At 38.8% G+C, this 25,703-nt stretch overlaps 1 protein-coding gene across 1 annotated transcript in view; it reads right to left on the bottom strand.

Moving 5' to 3' along the window:
* The window catches only part of LOC122811583 (uncharacterized protein YBL113C-like), a 994,203-nt gene that overhangs the window by 601,471 nt on the left and 367,029 nt on the right, over positions 1-25,703 (bottom strand). The window contains exon 2 of the mRNA XM_044083519.1: positions 5,933-6,012. Within this exon, the coding sequence (XP_043939454.1) occupies positions 5,933-5,969 (37 nt within the window). The 5' untranslated portion in view covers positions 5,970-6,012. The remainder of the gene's footprint in view (positions 1-5,932; positions 6,013-25,703) is intronic.

The following is a 25,703-nucleotide window of genomic DNA, read 5'->3' as shown; positions in this document are numbered from 1 at the left end:
CTGCTAGCTAAAGTGATTTTATCTGGATTTATAATTTATATATTCTGTTTATTTTTAAGTTTAGGGGAAATATTTTTAAAATTTCATTTTCTTATTTTTACGCTATCCCCAACTGATTATTTTCCTGGGTTTATGTAGAAATAATCCTTGATCCTCAGAAACAGATTTATCACTTCAAAAAAATATTAACATCAATCCTTTCTCCATACTTGTCTTCCTGCATGCACTGTCTCTCCCCTCATTTCCCTTCCATATTTATTTTCTTCTTTTTCTACAGTTCCTTCTTCACCTAGTTTACTCTTTCCTCCAATATCTTGTTGTCCTTCTTCAAGTATGGTATCATACTTTCCCCTTTGTTTTCAATATTTACTGTTTGAACTTGACATTTCATCTAGAAGTGTCCCTTTTTTGACACAACCTGCATTCAGGCCACACCTTCTTGCTGTATGGCCTATTTTCCCACATTGGTTACATTGTACCTTGTAACAATTGTTAATTAAATGAAAGTCTCCACAAAAGAAATATGATTAAGGCTGGCCACTATATCTTAATGTCAATCTATGTCCAGCCACATAAAAAAACATTTGGCAAGTGCTTCACCATAGTTTATTTTTCACATTTCAAAACAGCTTCCAATCTCTACCCTCAATTCCATAAGTTTGTTTCATGTTTAACTTTCACAATATTTTTTCAATAAACATCTTTATTAAATTATCACATATGACAGAGACAATCTTACATTTATATAAATGAAAAACAAACAACATTGACACCACTTTAGTTGCAAACATTAGACATCACAGACTCCAGTTTCATGCAAACCCAGCATGCATTTTGTAATCTTCTTCTTCCAGTTCATTATTTATAAACTACAAAGTAACATATTTTTAACACTTAAGTTGCTACCAGAAACCAAACAATTGTTCCATGGATTAATGTCCTTATTTTTGTTACACAGTTCCAGAAATTTCATCATTAGTCCATCAGTTTCAAATGTTAAGTCACAAATAGTCTATGTCCCAATAGGCGTAAAAAAACTGAATTTCTTGAGCTTTAAAACCCAGAAGAGTTACCAAATTGTATATGTCTATTACAGCATCATTTTTTTGTTCTTGTTCTCACAGTTTGTCTTCTTTTCTTTTTAAAAACAGTTTTACTTACTGTTTGTTGCTGCTCTCCTTTTTTTCTCTGCTGTGACTGCTGCATATCTTTTAGTTACTGCATTGTTTGCTGCCACAAAACCAGACACCTTCTCAGTTTGTTGCTCCTCTTTTACCTTCTGTTACTGCTGCATGAGTTTTAACTGCTGTATTCTCTGTTGCCGCTTCATCTAGTTCAACTTCCACATTACCATCCTCAGCACTTCCTAAAAAGTTACTTGCCATCTCCCCCATGAAACAGTAGAACTGTCACCTGGATCATCTTGCTCAGTTATTTTTAATAGGGCATTTTCTGCGAGCCCTCTTGACACCAGTTCTTTTATTTGTCTCACTCCAACAGACTTGCTTACTTACTTATCCTTGGAGACAAATAGACACTGCTCATTTGTAACATCCATCACACAGGAATCTTTGTTTACATTCTGAAGCTCCATATCAGACAAATCCTTCTACGAATTCTCACTTTTCACCTCCAAACTCTCCATGGCTTTCCTCTCCTTCTCCATGCTGCTGCTTCCCTTAGGTCCGTCTATTTCTTGCTGCTGTAGGGGCCCTCCAGCACATCTAGCACTTCCAAAGAGTAGGGCAAGTTCCCCACTGCCCTGGCCAAATTTCCCCTAATAGTAGAAATACCACCTTGGGTCCCCCCTGAAAAGAGACCACTAGTGTAATGTGATTAACCTTGTTAATGAAGGATAACTAACTAAATAAATACGTGTTGATGCAAAACCTTTACTCTATTAACTTTTTGTGTGATTTACAGTCATCTGCTCTTATTTATCTCCAGTTTTGCAGGACATCTCTGATTTTGCCTCATATTTCTTCCCTGTTCTTGAGCAAGTCATTTAACCAGACAGCACTTTGAGGCAAGTGGACATTTGGGCTAGGCTCTTCAATGGTCCCTTGGACTGCAAGCCTAGTAACTACCTAATAACCAGGTTGGTGTAAAGGAAGGAAATGGATTGCAGTGAATAGGAGCATAATCGTATGAGCCATGTTCTCTGGATGTGATCCCAGGCTTACTTGTTCTGTTGAATGTTGATAGTGTGTTCATTACTTAGCTGTCAGTAAATTGGACAGTATGAAGTCTTTACGTTTAATGTTGGTGCTTTAATTACAAATACATTTTTAATTCGGCTTGTTTTTTACAGGCAGACAGGTATGAAATGCAGTGAGTTTGGGCTACAGTACTGTGTTTTGCACTTAATGCAGATGAATAAAGCTTTGAGCTCTTAAAGAGATATTTCCTAAAAGTACATGGTTTGATTGGGTTCATATCATTATAACAAAAGTTAAATAGTTCAAATGCATAAACATTGAACTTTATGCATCAGACTATTAAAACATTGAATTACATTTAAAATAATTTAAAAACCAAAAACAAAAAACCTAAAGAGTGTAGGCAGGGGGGCAAGCTGCCCTGCACCCCCCACACCCCCCACTACTTAAATATACCAACTCCGGGATTGCACTTTAATGGAGTACGGTGTGGAAAGGGAAAATTTCCCTTTCCTACACTGTAGCATGATTTAGGAGTTGGTATATTTAAGTAGTAGTGGGTGTGGTGGGTGCAGGGGGGCTTGCCCCCCTGCTTTAACCCATCAGGGTAAGTTTTCGTTACTTAATTTTTTTTTGTACTTTCGAAGTTACGGAACTTCAGTCATATGGTGTCTACCATATGGTATTCGATGTTACATAACTTTGACATTATAATATGAACCCAGATTTATTCCCTCACCATTCATTTATTTTCTATGTGACTCTGCCAAGTCACTTCATCGGATAGTAATCCCGAGCTGCTCCTGAAAAAGGAACACTTGTGTCCAGTCCCAGGTTATTAGTGAATGCATCGCACATCTGTCCTTTGAATTTCTGCACTCTTCACAACGACACTATATGCTGCTGGAGTATGAATCCCAGCATGTCTCTTGTGGTTTAATGGGTTGCATTTTTATTAAATGTGAGTTTCAAGGGAAAATAAGTATACTGATTCTCATGCTTTCTATTTTCAATGCTCTAGTGTTTTGTTTTGTTTAAAAATAGCTGTCGTTTTCTTTTTTTCTTTAAAAATTTGAAATAATTTTAAATGAAATCCAAATCTCTGTCAAAATTGTAACAATAAAGAAAAAAATAGTATGTAGACTGAAAGATTTGAAAGGTGTTTATGATAACTGGGGAGAGACAGCCAAGTAATGGGATATTGGTATGGGTGTCAGCAGCCTGATCCATTATCAGGCATAGGGCCCCAATTGTCCATGCTCTGGCTCTGCTGACTCGTCAGGTGTATGCTCCAACAATAAAGCATTATTAGCCATTCAAGCTGGACAGGCCTATACTAAGTGTTTTCAGATCGGATCGCTATTGATGGCAGAGAAGATTTGGTGAGGTCAAAATGAGATGCGGCTGCAATGCAAAGATGTAGGTATAATGCAAGCATGTGAGTGCCTCTCCCGAAAAATAGTATGCTGTATGCAGTAATATTTCTCATTTTTTTTATGACTTCTGGGTTGTTGAACAAAAGCAGCTGCAACATTTATATATTGTCTTTTATTGTTTAGCTTTATTTATTGCACTAAAGAATTAATTAATTCATTAATAGGCCTGGATTATGTAATATAGACTAAACACATTGCATTTTAGAAATTTATTTTTGTAGTACCTTCTTTACAGACTTCAGCAACTGTATAGGGGTTGACATTTATCAGGGCATGTATCATGATGATATTATTTGGAGTGGTGATCAGAACTGTTTTATTGTCAGCATCCAACATAGTTATTGTTGCAGATTGCTGTGGGACAGTCTTCTCTACAAGACTGGATTGTAAATGACTTCAGTATTTAGTTAAAAGCTCTTACTTTGGTGGTTAGTGCTGACAACTAAAGCTCCCACTGGTTAATGAGCTGCTTCCTGTGGCAAGGGTACAGAGTTTGAATCTTTCCAGCTTCATTAACCTACTGAATAACATTGAGCAAGTCACTTAACCAAACAGTGCTTTTGAGCAAATGGAAATTTGGGCTAGGCTCTGTAACGATCTCCGGGACTGCATACCTATTAACTATGAACCTGCTGTCATTGTTTGCCAGCTATTTCCTATTGCATGGCCGTAATAGTTCAGGAAATGTTATAGCGCTATCACCAGCACACCAAATCTTAATGCAATATAGGCAGTTTATTCTTCAAAGTTAGCAGGCACTGCATTTATACATGAAGCACTGAAATGCAAAGTTGTTTGTAAGCATCAGCCTCTACATTAGTAATAATTCTCTTTAATGTGGATTTATACAGATAGCTTTTATTTCTGCAGAGACTTAGCATGTAAGCAGTTAGCATATGCTAACCCTGACTAACTACCTCACTTATCTATGGGTATTAATCATCTTTTCTGTATGTGCTAGTTACTTTTCTGTTACCTAAAAAGAGTGTGTGTCTCTGCAGTTAAGAAGTTTTACTTGTGATTTCATTTCTATGACTAACTACATGATATGTACTAAATTTGTAAGCAAAAATCCAATGCATGGTAAAAAACTGTTATGTACCTCAATTTTTGTAAAATGTCTCTTACTGTAAATAATATTGTAAATGTGGAGCTTTTCTCCCCGGGCCTCTACTGAAAATGGATATGTATCCAGATGGACTAGCCTGGTCAACAAGTGTAAAATAAATAAATAAATAAAAATGTATTATCGGATGGTTAAAATTTTTTATGCTGTCATAGCATTAGCACTTATATCACTCTAGGACATCCTACAACATCACCATACATGTGCAGTTAAGGTTGCCCTAACTGGTTTGGGATAACTATCTTCTCTTCCCGTTGGCCTTTTTTAATGTTGTGCATGCCTCTGCTTGCAATTAGCAATTAGCTGACTATAAGCACCATTCCTTCCCCCAGGATGGCTGAACCGGTTTCAGCTACTTGCTGCCTTCTTCCCTTGTCTGGCTTTTCTCAAGCCACTGTTTGAAATCAGGCTATCTGTGTTTTAGTTAAGGCTTCAGCCCTTCCAACATACACTATATCCTGTACCTCTGACTCATGCTGCAAGCTAGTAACCCCAACACCAGGCCCACATTCCCCCTTCAAAATGTTTACATCACATCCATATTATCCCTCATCTCTGTGCCAGTGAGTCTATGTTTTTTGGCTTGATTGCTTCTGGGTAAGTATTTTCATTTTTATTAATTTATACATGTTCCATACTGTCTATTTCTTGCATACACATTGCGATTTTATTCCTTGTTAATGATATAATCCTAACTGGGAATTATCTGGTTAAATTGTGTACTCAGAATCATACAGTTTTAAGTGGAAAGAAACAGACTCAATATCAGGGCTGTAAGATACAACTCATGAACAGCTTGTAGTTTTTAGCTATCTGTGCCGCTCTGTTAGATTCTCTCATAATTCATTCATGCGCTTCTTTTTACTCTTGCCAGTGTCTCACTGAAAATAACGATGACGTGGGATGGATTCTTTCTAACTCCGATTCAAAATGTAAATGGTTTCACCTGGCATTGAGTATAAAGGAACATGTGCTACATAACTCCATTTATCAAAGTAATTCATCAAAAGCACACTGTTTACATTAAGAAAAGAAAAGAAAATTGCTTAAATAAATGAGACATATATTCGTTATCCTGGGCAGATCATAGCTAAACTAGCTGATTTACAAAATGTTGCTGATCTGTAGGCATTATACTGAAAACTGAAAAAGTAGCTATTCTGATATACAGCAGTGCTTTCTTTAGAAATATTTATTTGGCAAGAAATTACCTTTAAATAAGTCACTTTGAGATTTTCTGTTTTCCATTTTTGTCCACCAAAGTGTTAATGTGATATTGTTGCACCAAAACCTAAAAAGTGATAAGATAGTCAGTCAATATTATTGCATGATCTTTAATTTTTTTCTCACCATTGTGTTATACAAAATAGATGTTCTGTTGTTCACAAGTAACCATACACACAATGGCTAGTTTACAGACTTACACTAACAATAGCACTGATGAAATTTTAATTCCAAATATTTCATTTGACCACAGAATGTGTGATTGTGTGGATATGTCTGTATACATCTGAGTGTGCCGGCATGCATGTGTGAATATGCCTGTTTGTACTTGTTAGTATTGTTTTGTGTGTGTGCGCGTGTGTGTGTGTGTGTGTGTGTGTGTGTGTGTGTGTGTGTGTGTGTGTGTGTGTATGAGTATACATGCATCCTCAGGCAGAAGGTATACCATTGCTTCTTATTAGTGCCCAGTTTTGCAGAATGTCCCTGAGTTTTGCTCATATTTTTGCGTTAATGCTTGAACGTTTTTTATTTTCTGTTAAATCAATAAGGAATACAGTCAGTCACTAATGCCATTCATTAGAGTTTCATAGTTCTTGCTATTCAGAAAATGCATGTTGATGCAAAACCTAAAGTTCGGTTTACATTTTTAATTATAGTTGTCTGCCTTTCATCTATCCATAATTTTGAAGAATACCATTCCTCTTATTTTTTCATCTCTTATAAAATACTTGATTTCTGAATTTCTGGTAAATCACTGAAGATTACAGCCAATGTGTGTGTGTCAGCTCAAATGTGCACGGGGCACATAATTGCCAACCGTCTCTGATTTTTATCTCATGTTTCTGGTTTGCTACTTGTGTATTTTGTGGTTTTCTAGTAAAGTATTATAGACGGTAGTTACTTAAATGATGGCAAAAGTGAGTTTCAGACTTCATATCCTTCAGAAAATGCTTGATAATGCAAAACCTGTTATATTAGCAAATTTCTAAGTATTATAGGAACTATATTTTAAAAAGTGCTCCTGATTATGGGCCTTTTTCATTGATTCTTGAGCTAAAAGTTCTGAAGATTATGGAGATAAATGGTTTGCGCTATATGGTTCTCACAGCAGTGAGATGAAATACATTTCTAGTCATTATTTATGCATTTCATTCATTTGATTATAGCAAGCATCTGAGGTGTATGTAGTCATACAAGGGGTTATAACTGATGTTCACGCGTGTGTGTGCGTGTGTGTGTGTGTGTGTGTGTGTGTGTGTGTGCATGCGCGCATGCGTGCATGTGCTTGTGTATAAAAAAATTGATATCTGCAACCCAAAGTAGTTATGGTGTAAAGGAAAGAAATTGATTGTAGTAAACAGAAATGTCATAATATGAGCTATATTCTTTGGGTATAGTCCTTGGTTTCCTTCTTTTATTGACTGTTGTCAGTGTGTTTATTATTTGTTTGTGAATAAACTGGACAGCTTGACACCTACAAGTTTATGTTAATATTTTAACTATTTTTTTTTATGTTAGCTTGCTTTTTTGCAACGTCTTGCGTTGGACTACAAGACTGTTTGTCTAGCACTTAGTGCAGAGGAATGAGCTATTTTCTGTAGTGCAGGGTTTGATTTCCTCAGCCTTTCATTGTCTAGTGTGGGAGTCTATTGAAGTCACTTCCCCAGGCAGAGCTCCCGCATCCAATGGGCTGTCTCAGGATTTTAGTAAATTAATCACACATTGTCTTCGAATCCCTCTTCCATTCACATAGTACCCACTTAGTGATTTAAGATATGCTATTTGACTATGAATCCCATGGGCCGCGGTGGTGCAGCGGTTAGCATTGTCGCCTAATAGCAAGACGTTCTCCCATTCGATTCTCGGTTGGAGCACCTTCTCTGTGGAGTCTGCATGTCCTCCCCGCGGTCAAGGGACGTTAAAGACATGCAGGTAGGTGTGAGCATGAATCCACTGCCAATCATTAGCAGACCAGAGTTCTGCTGTGGTGACCCCTAACCAAGAAAAGCCAAACAGCATTACTATTTGACTATGTATCCCAGCATGCCTCTTATTGTTTAATGGGTTGCCAGATACACTTTCAATATATGTGAGTTTTAAGGGAAGTGAAGTTTACTGTCAACTGTTTTCAAACTGAGAAGTTTTAGTTTTGTTTAGTAAATGGTTTTCAGTGTTAGAAAATTTGAAATAAAAGTTTTAAATTAATTCCAAATCTCTGTGATCATTGCAGAAGTAAATAAGAAAGCAGTATGCACATTGACAGGGCTGGACAATGTTTTATGATCCCTGGGGAGAGACAGGCAAGTAATGTATTTATTTTATTTTACATTTGTTGACCGGGAATGTCTGACTGAGCCAAAGCCCTTTTTCAGCAGAGGCCCGGGGAGGAACGGTCCAGTTTTTACAGTTAATATTATTATTTTATGCAATAATATAAGAAGTAATGGTACATGTCAAACAACTATATAGCAGCAAAAGTACTTAGCTAAACATTTTTACAAGTTATGCAGGATCCAAATCAGAAACCATAAAGAATTTAAACCATTTTTTTTTATATTGCAGTTATTAGTATAGGATAGTAGTGGGGATCAAAGTAACAGGGGAAGGTGGTATGCATTAGTGTTGTCAAGTAATGATGGTCTTTGTACTGACCACTGCCAAAGTAGCCTAAGGTATATCAGTTTTCTGCTACTGCAGCAGTGGTCATTTAAACATCTGTTGTTATGGTAAGTTTATTTACACAAGTGTACTTTGTATTGGTATGACATGTGGCCACAGTTCATTATCCATCCTAGGTCCCTTTTTGACCATGATCTGTCTCTGTATGGTCCTCAAACAGCACTGACAAAGTGATTTGTCAAAAGGTGAATATTTAACAATGCTATAACTGTTGGCTATAGCACTGATAGTGAGGAGTGAGTAACGTGTTTTGCAGCCATCTCCATGTAAGCGACTCGTGTTTCTCAGAGTAGGGCATAATTACATAATGGTATGCAAGTATGAGCTCTATTGGCTAGAGAGCAAGTAAAGGAGAATAAGACAGAGGATGATACATGAAGGGAATGGTGGCAGGGCATGGAAATACAATGATAAATTATGTTAATGACTAATGGATTGCCTGCCTCATATGTCTTGTTAACTTTCCATGTATGGATATTGTCATGCGTGGCTTCTACTGTTGCAGATGACTGTGGACACTGTTGTGCCCTATAGCTTAGCAGTTCTCCTGACTCTGTTTCACAGTTTAATGTTATGCAATGAATTGGTACTATTATTAAATCAAATCCCTGTATCACTATATTCAGTCTCAGATTTCCATTGAAAAGTAGCTATTCGAACTTAGCCAGCCAACAAAATGCAAATAAATAAATAAATGAATAGTGTGCTCATATGTACCACCAGTAACCTAAGTTCAGGATGGACCTTTGATTTCTAAAGGGTCTTCTGGTGGGGAACAATGAGATGTATATAGTCAACATACAGGTGAAGACCATCACCTCACATCTCTAAAGTCTGCCTTCATTGCTGACCTCTGCTTACTGTCTGTGTGGCATTTGCACAATCCCCATAATCGCATGTATTTTCTCCATGTTTCTTCTCAGATTTCAAAAGAGGCTGGTTAATTTACTTATAGCATGAGCTGTTCATACATACTGTCTTCACCTTTATCCTTACAGACTAGTCATGCCTGATAGGGTCCATGAAGAGTCAATTGACTTATTCTTTAAACAAATTAAAAAAGCTGTGATCCCAGGGTGTAGGAATGTGTGCTGTCAGCAGAACCCCTGGCAGAAGGGTATTTGCAAGAAGGAGAAACATAACAGATATGGGTATGCATGGAATGCAGAACCTTCTTCATGCATGTCAGATGGTGTCACTGCATCTTACTAGTCCCAAAGAGTTTGATAACTTAACTATCTCCAGAAAGATGGCTTCTAACACCCTCGCCTACCTCACCTCCTTCTGAATTTACATTCCTAAAGGGGTGAATGACTGTGCTTTCCTTGAAGTCAGCGGAGCTACCTGGGTAGGGAACCATATCTGGGATCAGCCAAAATGATGCAATAGGCACACTTGGGGGGGAGAGAATGATAATGGAGGATTCCAACAATGGGTACATTTAGCAAATTAAAGAATTCTTTTTACAGTTAATGTTACACTTTATTATTTTTTTACTATTTTTCTGTTATTTATAGTATCTAGACATTCTACTACTCAGCTGCTAGAGGAATCCTGTGCAGGTGTGGAGAATAGCTTATCCAATGTTAGTGGACAAGCATCAGCACTGCCCCCTTACTCCATTATTAAAAGTACTTTGATAAATATAGGAGAAACTTAATCAATAGACTGAAAGTAAATTTCAGGACTAATGAACTGTCTCGCATTTTACCATTATAAAATCCACACAAAGATACCTTTTGTATCACAATAAGCATGAATGTTTGCATACTAACAATGGATTGATATACTGTACATCGTTTACACTTAAGGCTATCCAGCTCCACTGTCACTAACCCAGGTGATCCAGGTGTTCTGAGTTTAGTTAGCTGCTCAGGTATCTGTTGAAGGAGTTGGGGAGGGGAGGAGTAACACTGCTTTGCAGGCTAGCCTGTTCTTGGGGGAAGGTATGGTAGTACAGGTCTAGAGGAGAACATTCCTGTGGTTAAATCCCTGGTGGAGACCAGAGACCCCACAGGAGTGCTGGCTTAAAGTGGGGCAGAGCTCCTGTGAAGGGTTACGTAACTCATTGAAGTGAGTGACATGGCCTAGCTTTGACCCACTGAAAACTGAACATTGGGCGTATTACTGGTCAGTGCAGCAGAAAGCAAAAAACAAGCAATCCCTGATGGCTGATTAAATGTCAGCACCTCCAGGTCATTGGTCACATTGGTGTATTGGGAATGAGTGGAACAGTTGTCCAAGAGAGTATCTGATGACTGAGAGATAACCAAGGTAAAAACTAAGAAACATATATATACATATGTTTATATACATACATGCATATATATATATATGTGTGTGTGTACAAACATACACACACACACACACACACACACATCTGTATACACTTAAACCTACACTAAATGGTTTGACAAAGTGAAAAAGGCTGAATCTGTCAGATTTTTTCCTTCTGAAGAAAAACTATTCCCGATAGTTGTGCAGACTGGGAATTGGGCATGCTTAGTGAATACCACCCTATGGCTGTCATAAAACAATACTGATTATACAGAAGGAAAGAGAGGTGAAAGACTTCATTTGATCTTTAGTTTTTGTTATTTATATTACAGGTTTGGTGACCGGCTTATAAACATGTCTATTTTTTAGATGCCAGTTAGCAGCTGAATGGGGAGGGGGGGGCAAAGGATGTTTAAATAAAATGATAATGCTGGCTTAGATTATCACATTATTGAGAAAGAAAATGAATCCGTAATGACAGAATAAAATACAATGGACATTAGGCAATGCTTTTGCTGTCTGTCTGTCTCTCTCAGGTGGTGGTATTGTGTGCCACAAATGAGAAGACGAACAAAGAAATAGTCAACACAAAACAGAATACAAACAAACAAACCAAGAACAATTAGAGTTAAGGTTAATGCTAAGAAAGAGAAGCTGGAAGTAGGCGCTCTGCACTACAGTAAGAAATGAAGACAGGGCCTTAATTAACAAATAGAAAATCGGAAAAATGCTTTTTTTCTGTTTATTTTAATCATTACATAAATCTTTTAAAAAATACTGCAGTTTGCCAAAACTATTACTCAGCTCAGCTAAGGGCAGGAGTAGAATGTAGGCAACAGTGCTTTTCAATTAATGATGGATTGTAATTGCAATGTACTATCCTATTAATAATCAATTACTGGCACGTAAATCCTTTACACCCATAACACTTTAGTGATCATGGAATGAGTCACTGTTTTATGCTTATGGGAATAAGGAGGGGTTTTTTTTACTGTTAGAAGAGTCTATTTGAAAATGCATTTTTTGAGATTCATACAAAACATGGGGTAAATAATAAAATTATTTAAGTTTATCACTGAAATCCAAGAGTCCAGAGAAGAACAAAAATAGAAAAAAGGCATTTTTTACATAATGAACATCTTAAAAAAGTATCAGAGTGGATAATAACTGTTAATGACACAAACTGCAGTACTACTTCTGTCTTTTTATTGCCTTTTAACTGACAGGCAGGATTGTGTAAATAAATATGTTTGCAAGAATTTTTTTTTTTATTTGACTAAGGAAATGTATGAAGTTTGAAATCTCCATTTATTCATTTTCTAAACTGCTTGTTCTGGCTAGAGCTGTGGTGGTAGCAAGCTGAGCTGGGTAGATCAGACAGTTCCCTATTGAAATGGCAGCATTCAAAATGCTGAGCGCCAACAAGCCAAAAAAGAGACTGAAACTACAGGGGAACAGGGAATCCTGAACATCGCTATTCTCCTTTAAACTTCAGGGTGCAGGGCATCCCAAATTTATATACACAAAAATCACCATACATTGGAGACAAGGGAATATTCCAGAAAAAGGCCATCTTAGATTTAGTTTATGCACATCCATTTTTTTTCTGCCATTTAGTTTCCATGTTTCAGCGCTCACTCTAGAAGGTCCTGACATTTTAAAGGGTTATCAATCTGACACCTGTATTCCTAACATCTAGTTCATCCTGGAGATCTCGAGGTGTTTCAAGGTCAGTTGAAAGATATACTCTCTCCAGCATACCTTGGATCTGCCCTGTGGCCACTTCCAGTGGACTATTCCTGGCACACCTCCCATGGAAAGTGTCTAAGGAACATCCACGCTAGGTGCCCAAAACACCTGAACTTGCTTTTCTCTATCTGGAGAAGCAGTGGGTTTACTCCAAGATCTTCCTGAATTGGTAAACTTTTCAGTCTGTCATAGAGATTGAGACCAGCAACAAATAAACCTCATTTATGGTACTTATATCAGAGATCTCATCCTTTAATTCACTAATTCACTGCCTAGATCTCATTACAATTGGTGAGAATAGGGATACAGACTGGCCAGTAAATTAAGAATTACATCTTAGGACTCAGCTTCTGTGTTGAATTCATCACTACAGTCCAGTACAATGACTGCAGTCCTGCTATCACTGCACCTATCCAGTGGTCCATCTCCCAATGCCTTCTAGTCTCCCTCATGAACAAGACACCAAGACAGCTAAACAGAGGACAGGAGGGTATGCTCCAGTTATGGAGGATTCACACTTGTTGGATTTCCTAGAAAAGCTTATACCAGGGTGCTGGAAAGGTGACTGTCTAAGAGATAGTACTCTGATTCAAGAGACGCCATGTTGATTCTTTCCAGATGCTACAAGTGTGGATCAACTTCACACTGCTGCATAGATTGTAAAGAGGTTGTGGTAGTTTGCCAATCCCATATAAGTGTGTTTGTGTGTTATATTGCGTGTTTTGTGTGGTGGACAGTGGTCTCACCTTCAATAACCACATCGTCACTACAGTCAGGAAATCCTTCTATGTGGCACACCTCATCACTAAGGGCTTTTCATCCAGAAAAAAGGAGGTCATTGTCCCACTGTACTCATCCCTCATTAGACCCATTATAGAGTAAAACGCCCCATTTGGTATGTACCTCACAAGACATCTGCAACAGCTGGAAAGGCCGCAGAAATATCGCACTAAAAGAATCACAGGCCTAAAGCAGATGCCCTATACTGACTGTCTAAAAAAATTCCAGCTATACTCTGTGGCATATCATCTACTCAGAGGCGATCTCTGCTTAACATACAAGGCCATGTCAAACCCTGAGCTGTTGGACATGCTCCACTTAAAGAAATCCCAATCCCTCAGAGCCACATGCTCCAGGGATCTAAACCTTGTCATCACAATGAACAAAACATGCTGGAGGGATAGGTTCCTGACCCAGAGACTCCCCATACTCTGGAATAGACTGCCCATACATGTCAAGCAGAGCGCCTCCTTGGCCATCTTCAAAAGGAACCTTGATTTGATGGGAGATAGGAAATTCACCCCGGGGTTCACATCAGTCGCCCTGCTAGACAGGGGCCAGGGAAGTAAATACTGTGGGAAGAAATAGCCAGGGAATTGTTATGGCTAGGCTTGTATAGGCCCAAGGGCCGATAGCCCAGTACCAACCTATGAACCTATAAAAGAAAAAAAAAAAAAGAACAAGAAAATGGTCACTGAAACAATGAAAGACGTTCTTTATTACATCTAAATAAGCAACAAGCTCATGGTATCTGGGTTCTATGCCTTCTTAAGGGTGATAAACTACAGTAAATAAAATGTGTTTCTTAGTAGTTGGCTTATTCCCTCAGCTCTTCAGCTGAAGGGAAAAAAGAAGAGAAAAAACCCACTCCCCTAATCTGGTGATACATGACAAAATACATTCTCCACCTCTGCCCCCTCAGTTCTTCAAATGAAGAGCAAAACTTCTTCTACTTTTAAACAGTAGCAAGTTGATTGCAGCAAACAGCTTGCTACAGCATACCACACAAGAAACACTGAAGTGCTGAAGTACATTTCTGTGCCGGCATTCAGAAAGGCTGGAACAGAAAAGAATGCAGGGACTGCAATTCCTGAACATGCTCCCTAACATCTTAAGCCCAGGGCATCTTCTTCCTTTACCCCACCCTTGCTATGCTATTAGAACAGAATGAAATAGTAAAGCAATTGAAGCTGACCTGAAACCAACATGAAAATGTAGGTGAGAGTAAACAAAACAATTGGCAGATTGAAATGAAGCAAAAATCTCCACGCTACCATCCATACTGTAAATCCTTAGAAACCATATGCCACTGATGTAGTCCTATGAACTTGAAGAAGCTCTCCATCCTAAAGAGCCTCCAACAGGTCATTAAGGTGAGCATGGGCAACATCTAGAAATGCATTGGTAGATGTGAGCTTCTTACACAATGAACTAATAAGAAAATTGCATTGAACTCCCTGGAACATCACATCTCAAAAATAATGAATAATGGGATCACGGCATTATACACAAAGGTGACACCCCAGATATCCTGTTAGCCCTAGAAAATAGCCCTTTTGACAATAAAAGGTAAATCATCGATGTATATGATCCAAATAATTAGTTCCTCAGAAAAAAATGAAGTTTTGTGAAAAAAATGTCCTGAAAGGCAAATATACATTTGCTAATGTAGTTTTGGGTAAATTCTGTCCCCATTGTAGTGCTTCTTTTCTACTGAAATGGTAGTATTTGCTATTAGTTTAAAAATGCTAAGGATTAACAATAAGGCAACAAAGACTGAAAAAAAAATATTATGGATTTTCAGCTAATATGATGGCTACTACCTTCACAATATGGTCATTTGGAATACAAGAATATAAATTTTGAATATCTAGGGTAACCTAATAATAGTTCAGTCCCCAGTGGTTATCTCTGATTTTACACTAATTTTTACTAGTATCTTTAACATTGGACTTATTATATCCCAAATATTTTGTTAAGATTGAATCAATGCAGTGACCTACAGAGATGTTGGAAAACTCCAACCCCAGACATATTTGATTTGCCTGGTAGGCAAATGGGGTCTTTATGGGTCTTAATTAGGACCTAGAAAACACACTCTTGGGTTGACAAGATATGCAGATAAGATTTGTGAAGCTGGAGAACGCACAGGACTGTGAACCCTGTCACTGTGGGAGGTGCTACAACAATATTAAAATACAACAACATTAAAATACAACAACATTAAAATAATTGTCAGATAATTAAAAGAGTTACAAAGGAAGAAAAAGTAAAAATCAAAAGTTTAACTTAAACTATATATGAATATATGTATATAATTAAACATTTAGTGCTGAAGAAAAAAATGAAAATTAAACTCATCATACATAGCCATGAAATAAAAAAAAAGTTTTGATTTTAGTAAGTTATTTTTAATAAATGTTATTATGGTCCAGTTTCTTTAGCTCGCATATGCTCTTAATGGAGCATGTCCGACATAGTCTGGGTCACTTCACACAGAAGTAAATCCCACTGTCATCTGTTTTATTATTTACTATAGTAACTTAAATACAGGACTAGTTGTTTGCATTGTTAGTTGTCACTATACCCATCACACTGACTAACATCCAGATACACAGTGGTTTTGTACTTACTAAGAGTAAACAGTACCAATCACAAAAAAAATGCAAACAAGATGTTTACCACTGTTGCAGTCACTACCACTGAATGTGATATGTTTATGTGCTCTTGGATTATTGCCTTCATTGCAATTTACATGGCTTTTTATATGGACAATTGAAAAGTATATATTACTTGTTACTTATATAGGTTCATAAGTTCATAGGTGTGTACTAGGCTAATGGTCCTGGAGCCTTTACAAGCCTAGCCCATAGAAGTGCCCTGGCATCATGCACCAGACGTTAGTTCCCAGTGCCTCTATCAAGTAGAGCCACTGGAGTGATCCATAGGGTGAACTTTCTATTTCCCATCCACTCATCAAGATTTCTCTTGAAGAGGGACAGCGAGGTGCTCTGCTTGACATGTACGGGAAGTCTATTCCAGAGCATTGGCAGTCTCTGGGTGAGGAACCTGTCCCTCCAGCATGTTCTGTTGATTGTGGTAAAGAGGTTGAAGTCTCTGGAGCATATGGTGTGGAGAGAGTGAGATTTCTTTAGATGTAGCATTTCTAACAGAGCTGGGTCAGACATGGCTTTGTAAGTCAAGCAGAGCTCACCTCTAAGTAGGCGATATGAGACAGAGAATAGCTGGAGTCTTTTGAGTCTGTCTGTGTAGAACATGTGTTTAATGCCTAGGATCCTCTTTGTGAGGTACTTCTGTGGCCTCTCCATCTGTTGCAGGTGTCTAGTGAGGTACATGCCAAATAGGGCATTATACTCGATGATTTCTCTAATGAGAGAAGAGTAGAGAGAGGCAATGACCTCTTTCTTCCTGGATGCAAAACACTTGGTAATGAGATGTGCCACATAGAAGGACTTTCTGTCCACAGTGGCAATGTGGTGGTCAAAGGAGAGGTTGCTGTCAACCTGCATCTCCAGATCTCTTATAACACCTTCAGTATTCAGTGGTCTCCCATTGATGTGGTAATTAGAGGGAACCGAGTTTTTACCAAAGGGGATGACGAAGCGTTTTTTGGCATTAAGTTTAAGGCCATGGTTTCAACACCAGTCTTTGGTCTTAGTGAGGCCTTTCTGTAGGATATCTGCTTCACTTGGGGAGTTAATAATGGCTCCCAGACTGCAGTCATCTGTGAACTTGGTCAGTCAGAGTCCCTTTGTGTTGGCCTGGACTTCTGAGAAGTAGATGCCGAACAGAAGAGGACCCAGGACTGATCCCTGTGGGACTCCACTTGTGACTGGTCGGCAGTCTGACTTGGGGTCTGCTACTTTCACACTGTGTGTTCTATCTGTGAGCCAATTTGCAAACCACCTAGTGATATAGGGGTTGATGCCTAGTTTGGTGAGTTTATCAATAATTCCTGAGTGAGGAATGGTATCAAATGCCTTGGCCAGATCAAGGTAGGCTGTATGCACTGTTTTACCTTCATCCACAGCCCTGGTGACTGACTCAAAGAAGTCAACCAGGTTGAGCAGGCATGATCTCCTTTTCACAAAGCCAAATTGCATGAGGTCTAGAGTTTGAAGATTTCCTATATCTTTGTTAATCAGGTCCATGATGATGCACTTCATAGCTTTACATATCAGACTGTTCAGGCTAATGGGGTGATAATTCCCAGGGTCTGTAGTCGCTCACCCTTTATGGAGAGGGATGACTGTAGCAGTGCACCATTTGGTAGGACAAAGCCTGAGGTGAGGCTGTGACTGAACAGGGCACACAGATGTGGTGCCAGTTCGCTTTGTAGTTCATGTAGAATGCAGCCAGGGATATTGTCGGGTCCCATGGAAGCTGTATTCTTGGCCTTGGACAATGCAGCTTTAACCTGCACTGCAGTAATGCTGGGTGCCTGGCTTTCTTCCGGTATTGTGATTTTTCCTTGGGGGAAGGGAGGGGTAAAGTTGGCACTGAATCTGTCAGCCAGTATGTTGGCAATATCTGCTGGCTCAGTATAGGAGGCACCATTGTGCAATAACTCAGAGCAAATCTGGGTATTGCCGTGGAGGTTCTTGATATAGCTATAGAAGGCTTTGTGATTGTTTTTAGCGTCTGCCGCAATTCTACCTTCATAGCTGGCTTTAGAGGATTTGATGAGGGATCTCAACTTTTTGTTGAGGCTAATAAGGGAGTTTTTCCAGTCTTGGGACTTCACCTTTTTCTGCAACAGTTTCTTCCTTCTGTTGTAGAGTTTATTAATGGTAGGGGACCGCCATATTGGCTTCCTTTTTTTTGGAGGAGAGTGTCTTGGTTCTGTTGGGTATGGCTAGTTTCATGCATTTATGTACATGTTCGTACAGTGCATTGGTGTATGATTTGGCAGTCATGCAGCTATTTTCCATTGGCATGGATGCCGTGAAGTTAGTCACCTCTGTTTTTAGGAGTCCAAAGTCAGCTTTGGAGAAGTCTTTCAAGGTGGTTAACTTTGTGGGGGATTGGGTGAGATGTGGATTTCCATGGTGATTAGTTTATGGTCAGATCTGACCAGAGAGGGATTGACTATTGGTGTAGAGCAACGGTCATCCATGTTAGTAATAGCCAGGTCAAGGATGTTGCTTCCTCTAGTGTGGTCAGAATGAGCTGGTCCAGGGCATTGGAATTGATGAATTCCAGGAAGCATTGGTGCTTGAGTAGTTTTCCCAGTTGATGGAGGGGTAGTTGAAGTTTCCCAGTAAGAGAGTGTTTGGTTGGACCTTGATAGATTCCAGGGTGCTTAGGAACATGGTGTGAGAGTCTAGGGATATGGTTGGGGACCTATAGCAGTCTATGACCTGGATCGCCGTCTTACCCAATGTTAGTTGTACCTGAAGTATCTCAGATTCACTATGCTGGGCTACTAGTCTGGAGGTGTGCATATCCTTTATGAATATGGAGACACCACCACCTTTGGAGCTTCTGCCCATGTTTCAGGGCCAAAAGGTGTGGAATGAGTTATAGTCTGGTAGCGCAGGGGTGCTTTCTGCCACTTTAAACCAGGTCTCTGTTACAGCACAAATCTCAGTGTTCTCCATTTTGAGGAGTGCTTCGAGCATGTGCATCTTGAGATTTAGATTTCTAGCATTGAGTAGCATGATCCTCAGATTGCATTTATTTATAGCTGTTACGGTGGTAATTTGGTCTTTGGAACATCACCTAAAAAAAGCACTATAGGGGTGGCAAGAGCCTTAGCCAGTACCTGGAAACCCAGGGGTGACAGATGCAGGGCATCTTTGGCAAAGCATTGAGGTCTGTTAATCATGTCATCCCAAGCAGACTGATACTGGATCCCCTTTGAATGACACCAGAAACTTGGCCAATTGTTGAAGTCAGTCATTTTTTTGTTTGTACTGCTGTATCATTCTGGGTGATGGTAGGATAATACTCAGGGCTAGTGTCATACCTGCCTGGGCCACATAATCTGAGAGCTCCACCGTGTCTCTTTTCATGTAGTCCAGGGAGGTGCATCTCAGGTTAATCACACTCACGTGGACAATGACAGAATCATACTTGTACTTGTTGAGGAGTGACGTGAGTGCATGTGTTATGTATCGGATTCTGGCACCTGATAGATAGCTGACTGTTACCTTCTCCTTATTCAACATAGTGAGTGGGACATCTGTGTGCCTCACTATTGAGCCACCTATGATTAGTGCTTTGGGCAAGGTGTTTAGCCTTAGGGCGTAGGTTGAGGGGCACATTATGGAGGTGAGCTATGTGTCCTGTGGTTTGTGCTGTGTTGTGGTGGTCAAGTGCATTTCTGTCTTGGAAGTCTCTGCTGTTTGGGTAAATTTCTTTTGAGAGCCTCCATGAAGGTGAGTATGTGGTTTGTGTTTTTATGTGAGAGCTGTGATAATGCATGTTCTGGAGGGCTATGTGTTCCATGTGGTGTGGTGCAGGTGTTGACCTTCTCCTCTTGACGAGCTAGTTTAGTCTTGGCTGGAGAGTGCAAAGCTTCCAATTTGATGATATAAGTGCATCTCTCACAAGTCTGAGTGTTGGGAGGTAAGAGGAGAGGGTTGTCTGTGTATCATCAGATCTATAACTTCGATCTGATGAAGCTCTCACAAGGGCGAAAGCACTCATCTTTTGTTTTTACTTAATAAACCATGGGTTAAACAATACCAGCTCGAATCCTGTTTTCTTGTTTTTAATAATAATGCAAGATGATCTTTAACATGGGTCTTACATTAATATTTATGACAACAGTCTATTTTAGTACACCATATGCTAATATTTTTCCTGTACAACTAGTTTTCCCTTTTCTTGGTTTCTTCTTCCTTAAGGAAAGTGTTTACTACCCTTAAGGCTGGAAAACTACATTTCCTCGGTACTAGGTTTCATTGTCTGTCTCTTTCTCTCTCTCTCTCTCTCTCTCTCTCTGTCTCTCTCTCTCTCTCTCTCTCTCTCTCTCAACTGATAACTGCCTCTAGAGGGCAGTAATATGTTGCACAAGACAAACGCGCTACTTGGGGAAGTAAACTGGCTTTGCTAGAAGTTTCTGTGATGTGCAACTTTCATCAATAAAATTTTGATAAAAGAAAATGTGTGCAATTGGGAATGCTGTATAACCTTACTAATATCGACATTATGTATGCCAATGGGAAAGATAAAGTATTCAGTGGAAATTTGTTTCATTTTTTAACTGAAAGTTTAAGTAACATAGATATAATTACAACTCTACAACTATATAAAATATAGAAAACAAACTTATTTAATACACAACATAACTTTCCTGGTACCTCAGATCTGAACCTTCCATGGAACAAAAGCACATACAACAATAGTCTTATTTACAAAATATAGGAAAGGAAAACTAAGATCATCTAATTAACAAACAAGTATAATTACACAGCAGTAAAACACATAAACAGTCAATTCAAATTTGATGCCTCTAACAACTCTCACTGTTTAACTCTTTAGGGCACAAACTGTTATAATTTAAAATGAACTAATTCTCTTTTTTACAATAGCAAATCTTAAATATCCTGCCCATCTCTACTACTAACTTCTACTTATTTCATTATTTATTTATTTATTTAAATTTGACTATGTGAGAGTGCTAAGAGTGTTGAATTTGGTTACAAAATGTGCTTTACATGAACCTGGTATGTTGTCCACCACATTCTCCTAGTACCTACCCAGTCCATTGGTACCACTTTCTCCCTAGGCATTAGCAGTTACACTCCAGTATGACGACATAATATTACCGTAATTATATCCCATCTAAAATCATTTGTACCAGAATCTGACATTACTTCAGATAACCATGGCGAATACTCCATACTCTTCAACCTAATCAGCTCCTCAAAGGGAGGAACCTCCACAGATGCAACTGATCTTATTCCCATTATCCCCCCCCCCCCCGCCTGGCTCCTCCATTGCTGGGGTCGCTAATCGAACCCTGGGTACCTAGGTTGTCAGCAGGACACTGTCCTCTGTATCACAGAGCCAGGCTTAGTCACAACCCAATAATTAAGTCTCTCTATTTCTGTGGTATGGAAATTTTAAGCCAAATATATTGAACTGCAGGTTCTGCAGAAAGCTCTTAAGGCCAAGAATGCCCTCCTCTTACAGGAAAAAAAAAACTATGAAATAAACTAATATTTCACATGAGAACAATAAAGTTCTGAGGCATAAATACATGCTTCCTCAAGCAGCTCCATAAATAAGTGGGTATGGCAAAAGGGAGCCCAACAGCCATCCCGCTGCTCTGATGGCTTATTTCATAAGCATAAAAAAATCATTGCTAAGTAGAAAACGGTTAAACCAATCACATGTTCTTTATAGAAGCTCTCAGCCATGAAATTTCTTAATGCCTCAATTCCATATTTTGCCTGTATACTTCAGTACACACTAACATCCAAAACTAGAAGATATAAATTTGAGGGGGTGGGTTGGCATAAAGGTTTAGATGTTTCCCTTTGAGACACAAGGTACAGGTTTTGATTCTTGCCTTTAAAAGGGGTATTGACTAGGTTTAAATGGCCCACAAGGACAAGTAGCCTAGTATCTAACCTATTAACCTATATTCTGGCTCACAGACAGGACCCAGACAGTCAAGATTGATGAGCCCAATTCCACTAAGAGACCTGGTCACCAGCAAGGTACCACAGGGCTCCATGCTGGGACCACTTCTATTTGTCATCTGCTTCTCAGAGTTAAAAGTTAATTTCAGTGGTCTCACAGATTATTGCAAATTGGAAGCTATCATAGATTCCTCATGACACAAACATTTTACAAGATGGTCTAACACAGACAAATGACTGGTATGAAAGTTCCGCATTAAAACTCAATGCCAAGAATAAGCATTATAGCGCCTTTTGGGAAAACTGCCACAAAGGCTAATTACTTCATCAATAAGACACCTCTAATAGTTGAAAACCACAGATAAAAGGAGAAACTGAAAAATAATAGTTGACCTGGTAGTCAGTGTTCTGGGGAACATATGTAGACAGTAATTTGGCCTTTGAACATATGTAGACAGTAATCTGGCCTTTGACCAACATGTGGCCAAAGTAGTAAGAAAATCATTTTATGCCACCCAACTCAGAAGTAAGGGCATGGCATTTAGGTCCAAGGATGTCATAGTGCCACTTTATTTGACCGTTATCAGACCCATGATTGAGTATAATGCCCCCTTCAGTATATACAAGACCAAACATATGCAACAGATGGAATAACAACAAAGGTACCTTACCAGGAAAATCCAGGGTATAAACACATTTTCCTATATGGATTGCCTTAATGCCCTATCTCTGTACCCTGTCTCCCACAGGTTACTGAGAGGCGATCTATGTTTGGCAAACAAGGCATCCTCAGAATCAGTTCTAATGAACCTTTTGCAAATCCACAAAATGAACAGTATCAGAAACAGTAGATCCAAGGATTTAAATTGTGCTTGTAACATAAATAAAACATGTTGGTAAGACAGATATGTATCTCAGAGGATCCCCATGCTCTGGAACAGACTTCCCATCCACGTGAAGCAGAGACCATCCTTAACCCTATTAAAGCACAACTTTGACCTATGGATGAGAAATTGGAAAGTCAACCTGGGTCTGACCCCCCCCCCCCATGTCTCTGATACACAGAGGCAGAGAATAATGCCAAAACTAACATGCCCCCCACATAACCTCTAGAAACTTTCAAACTAACATATCCCCCAATAAAAACCCATGATATATATCGACACAGTTGGGTTGGGTTGCATGGCTTGGCTTATAAAGGCCATGGTGGTCATTAGCCTAGCATATGCCTATATGAACCTATATATATATATATATATATATATATATATATATATATATATAAATAATTTGCTTCCCATACTATACTAGATATTTTATCTAAAGAGTCCCTGGAGTCTTTAATATAGAAACTGTCCACAGGTATAAGAAGATAGCAATTAACCCACTAGGCCACATTTTCTTTATAACTACTATAAGAGGTATGCCAGGTGGATCACTCAAATTTTACATACCTTGGACAGACAATAAATGGTAGCAATCCAGGAATCATCTCTGTTCATCTTTTTCAATAGTTCATGTTCAATGTTCAAAAAGTATCCTAACACCTTTAATTTAACAGCTCTAATAGGTCCTGTTAAATAATGTCATACTGGCTTCTAACTACTGCATCAACAGAGGTAAGATGATCCAAACGCATTTTAACTTGTTGATTCACATTCACCACCAAAATGTTCTTCTGCTTATCCAAAGGATTTATATTTATATTCCTATCACTACCTAACATTTTTAGTGCTAATGACTGACCTTTATTGAAAGGAAAAGATTCATTTTATTATTGTGTTTAAAATCCTGCATGGATAACAAAAACTCATGATTTAAACTCATAAGAGAATGATCCATGACCAGTTTTGGCATATAGTCATTCTTGTACAGAACGCAAGCAAGGTGCAAATGTTGTGGAAAGTCATAACCACACAAAGTACAAAATCTCTCCAATACACTGGAAGATCAGCTTAAAAAAAATTTCATCAAGGTTATTTACAACATTGAGTTCAGCCAAATCTTCAGGGTCTGACAACTGCTCCATTAATATATAACTTTCTGCACAGCTTAGAAGTCTCACCTTTCAGCTTCTGTAATTATGGTAGCATAATTTGTACATATTTCAACCAAAAGTTAAATATTTCTGAATCACACTGTTCTATCAATACCCCAGAAATATATAAATCTATATCCATCCATCCATCCATCCATCCATCCATCCATCCATCCATCCATCCATCCATCCATCCATCCACAACCCCTTTTCCCATTTTTGAACATGGGGTCAGGGTGTCACTTCAACACTGACAATCATCTAGAGTCAAGGTTTACACCACCAGATGCATAGCCCTACTGTGGTGGCTCTTTCACATTACACACTCACATGCACACTCACACCTATGGCCATTTTAGAGTGTTCAGTTCACCTACTGCATGTATTTGGAATGTGGGAGAAAACTGGAGCACCTGGAGGAAACTCATCCAGACACTGGAAGGACATGCAGAGTCCACACAGATGGTGTCCTCAGTGAGAACCGAACCAGGGAACCTCTTACTGTGAGGTATTTTTTTCAGTTCAGTAGCTGCCAATGCCAGTAGTAGTTCAGGAGCAGGACTTGATGGAATATAGCTGGACAAGGTCCAGTAAACAGCTATTCATACCTTTGGGATGGCTTGCAATAAGAAGAAATTTAAGATGATAGCTTATCTGGTGGCATAAAGCCCTAACTATAGCCCAGTTGATTCAGGGTCATTTAGCAACTTGGGCACTTGACAGAGTGGCAGCATCCTCATCCCGAGGCGGTAGGGCAGTTGTCAATGATGCTCCCTAAAGAGAAGCATGGTACAAAGAGCGGAGGTGCTCTTGGATGTAATAAATTACCATGGGAGATGGGACAAGAAGTGGGCATATAAAGAAATTAAAAAAAAAAAAAACAGTTCAGATGTGGAGATGGCTGAGCCCCAGGACACCCTAAGGCTCCAGAACAGATCTCAGCAAAGCACGGAGCATGTCAGGGGGACCAGACTGGTTGAATGATATCCCAAGGGGGACATAAAAAAGAGAGAATTTTAGAATGATTTGACTGATTTTCTTTCTTTCTTTCTTTTTTTTTGCACTTTTGATTTTCTGTACTATCCTTGCATTGATATCACTTTCATATATTTTATGTGCTTTCACTGCACTGCAAAGAACAAATTAGTTGGCAAATCATAAGTAGCTTTTTAGTTGTCAAATGTCACCTAGGCATGTCTCATTGAACTTGTAGTCCTTTTTCAAAGGAAATACATGAAGCGTATTCACAGAGATTACATAGAAATTAAGCGAGGATACTGAAAAAGCTAAATTGTACTCATGGTGGCATACTTAACTATTTGTTGATACTTAGGTTCATAGGTTCATAAGTGTATACTAGCTAATGACCCCTGAGGCCTTTATAAACCTAACCATGGGTCCCTATCAGCCTAGCCATGCATCTCTATCATCTGTCTTTTTATTGAATGGTGAATGTCTCTGTTCTTTTAACTTCAGTGTGCTGTATTGTGCAAGATGGCTGTGTATATGCAGGGGATTTTTTCCTTTTTTTATCTCCACTAGTTTGACTATGGAGCTGTTTTATATAATTTGGGAGCGGGGCAGGTGAGCTTATCATCTTGTAAAAAAAATGAGTATTTT

The sequence above is a fragment of the Protopterus annectens genome, chromosome 1.part1 (genome assembly GCF_019279795.1).
Source record: "Protopterus annectens isolate FY-2018-M chromosome 1.part1, PAN1.0, whole genome shotgun sequence".
In the NCBI taxonomy this organism is placed as follows: Eukaryota; Metazoa; Chordata; order Ceratodontiformes; family Protopteridae; genus Protopterus; species Protopterus annectens.
The sequence above is the reverse complement of the archived record's forward strand: the minus strand, read 5'-3'. Positions and strand labels throughout refer to the sequence as shown.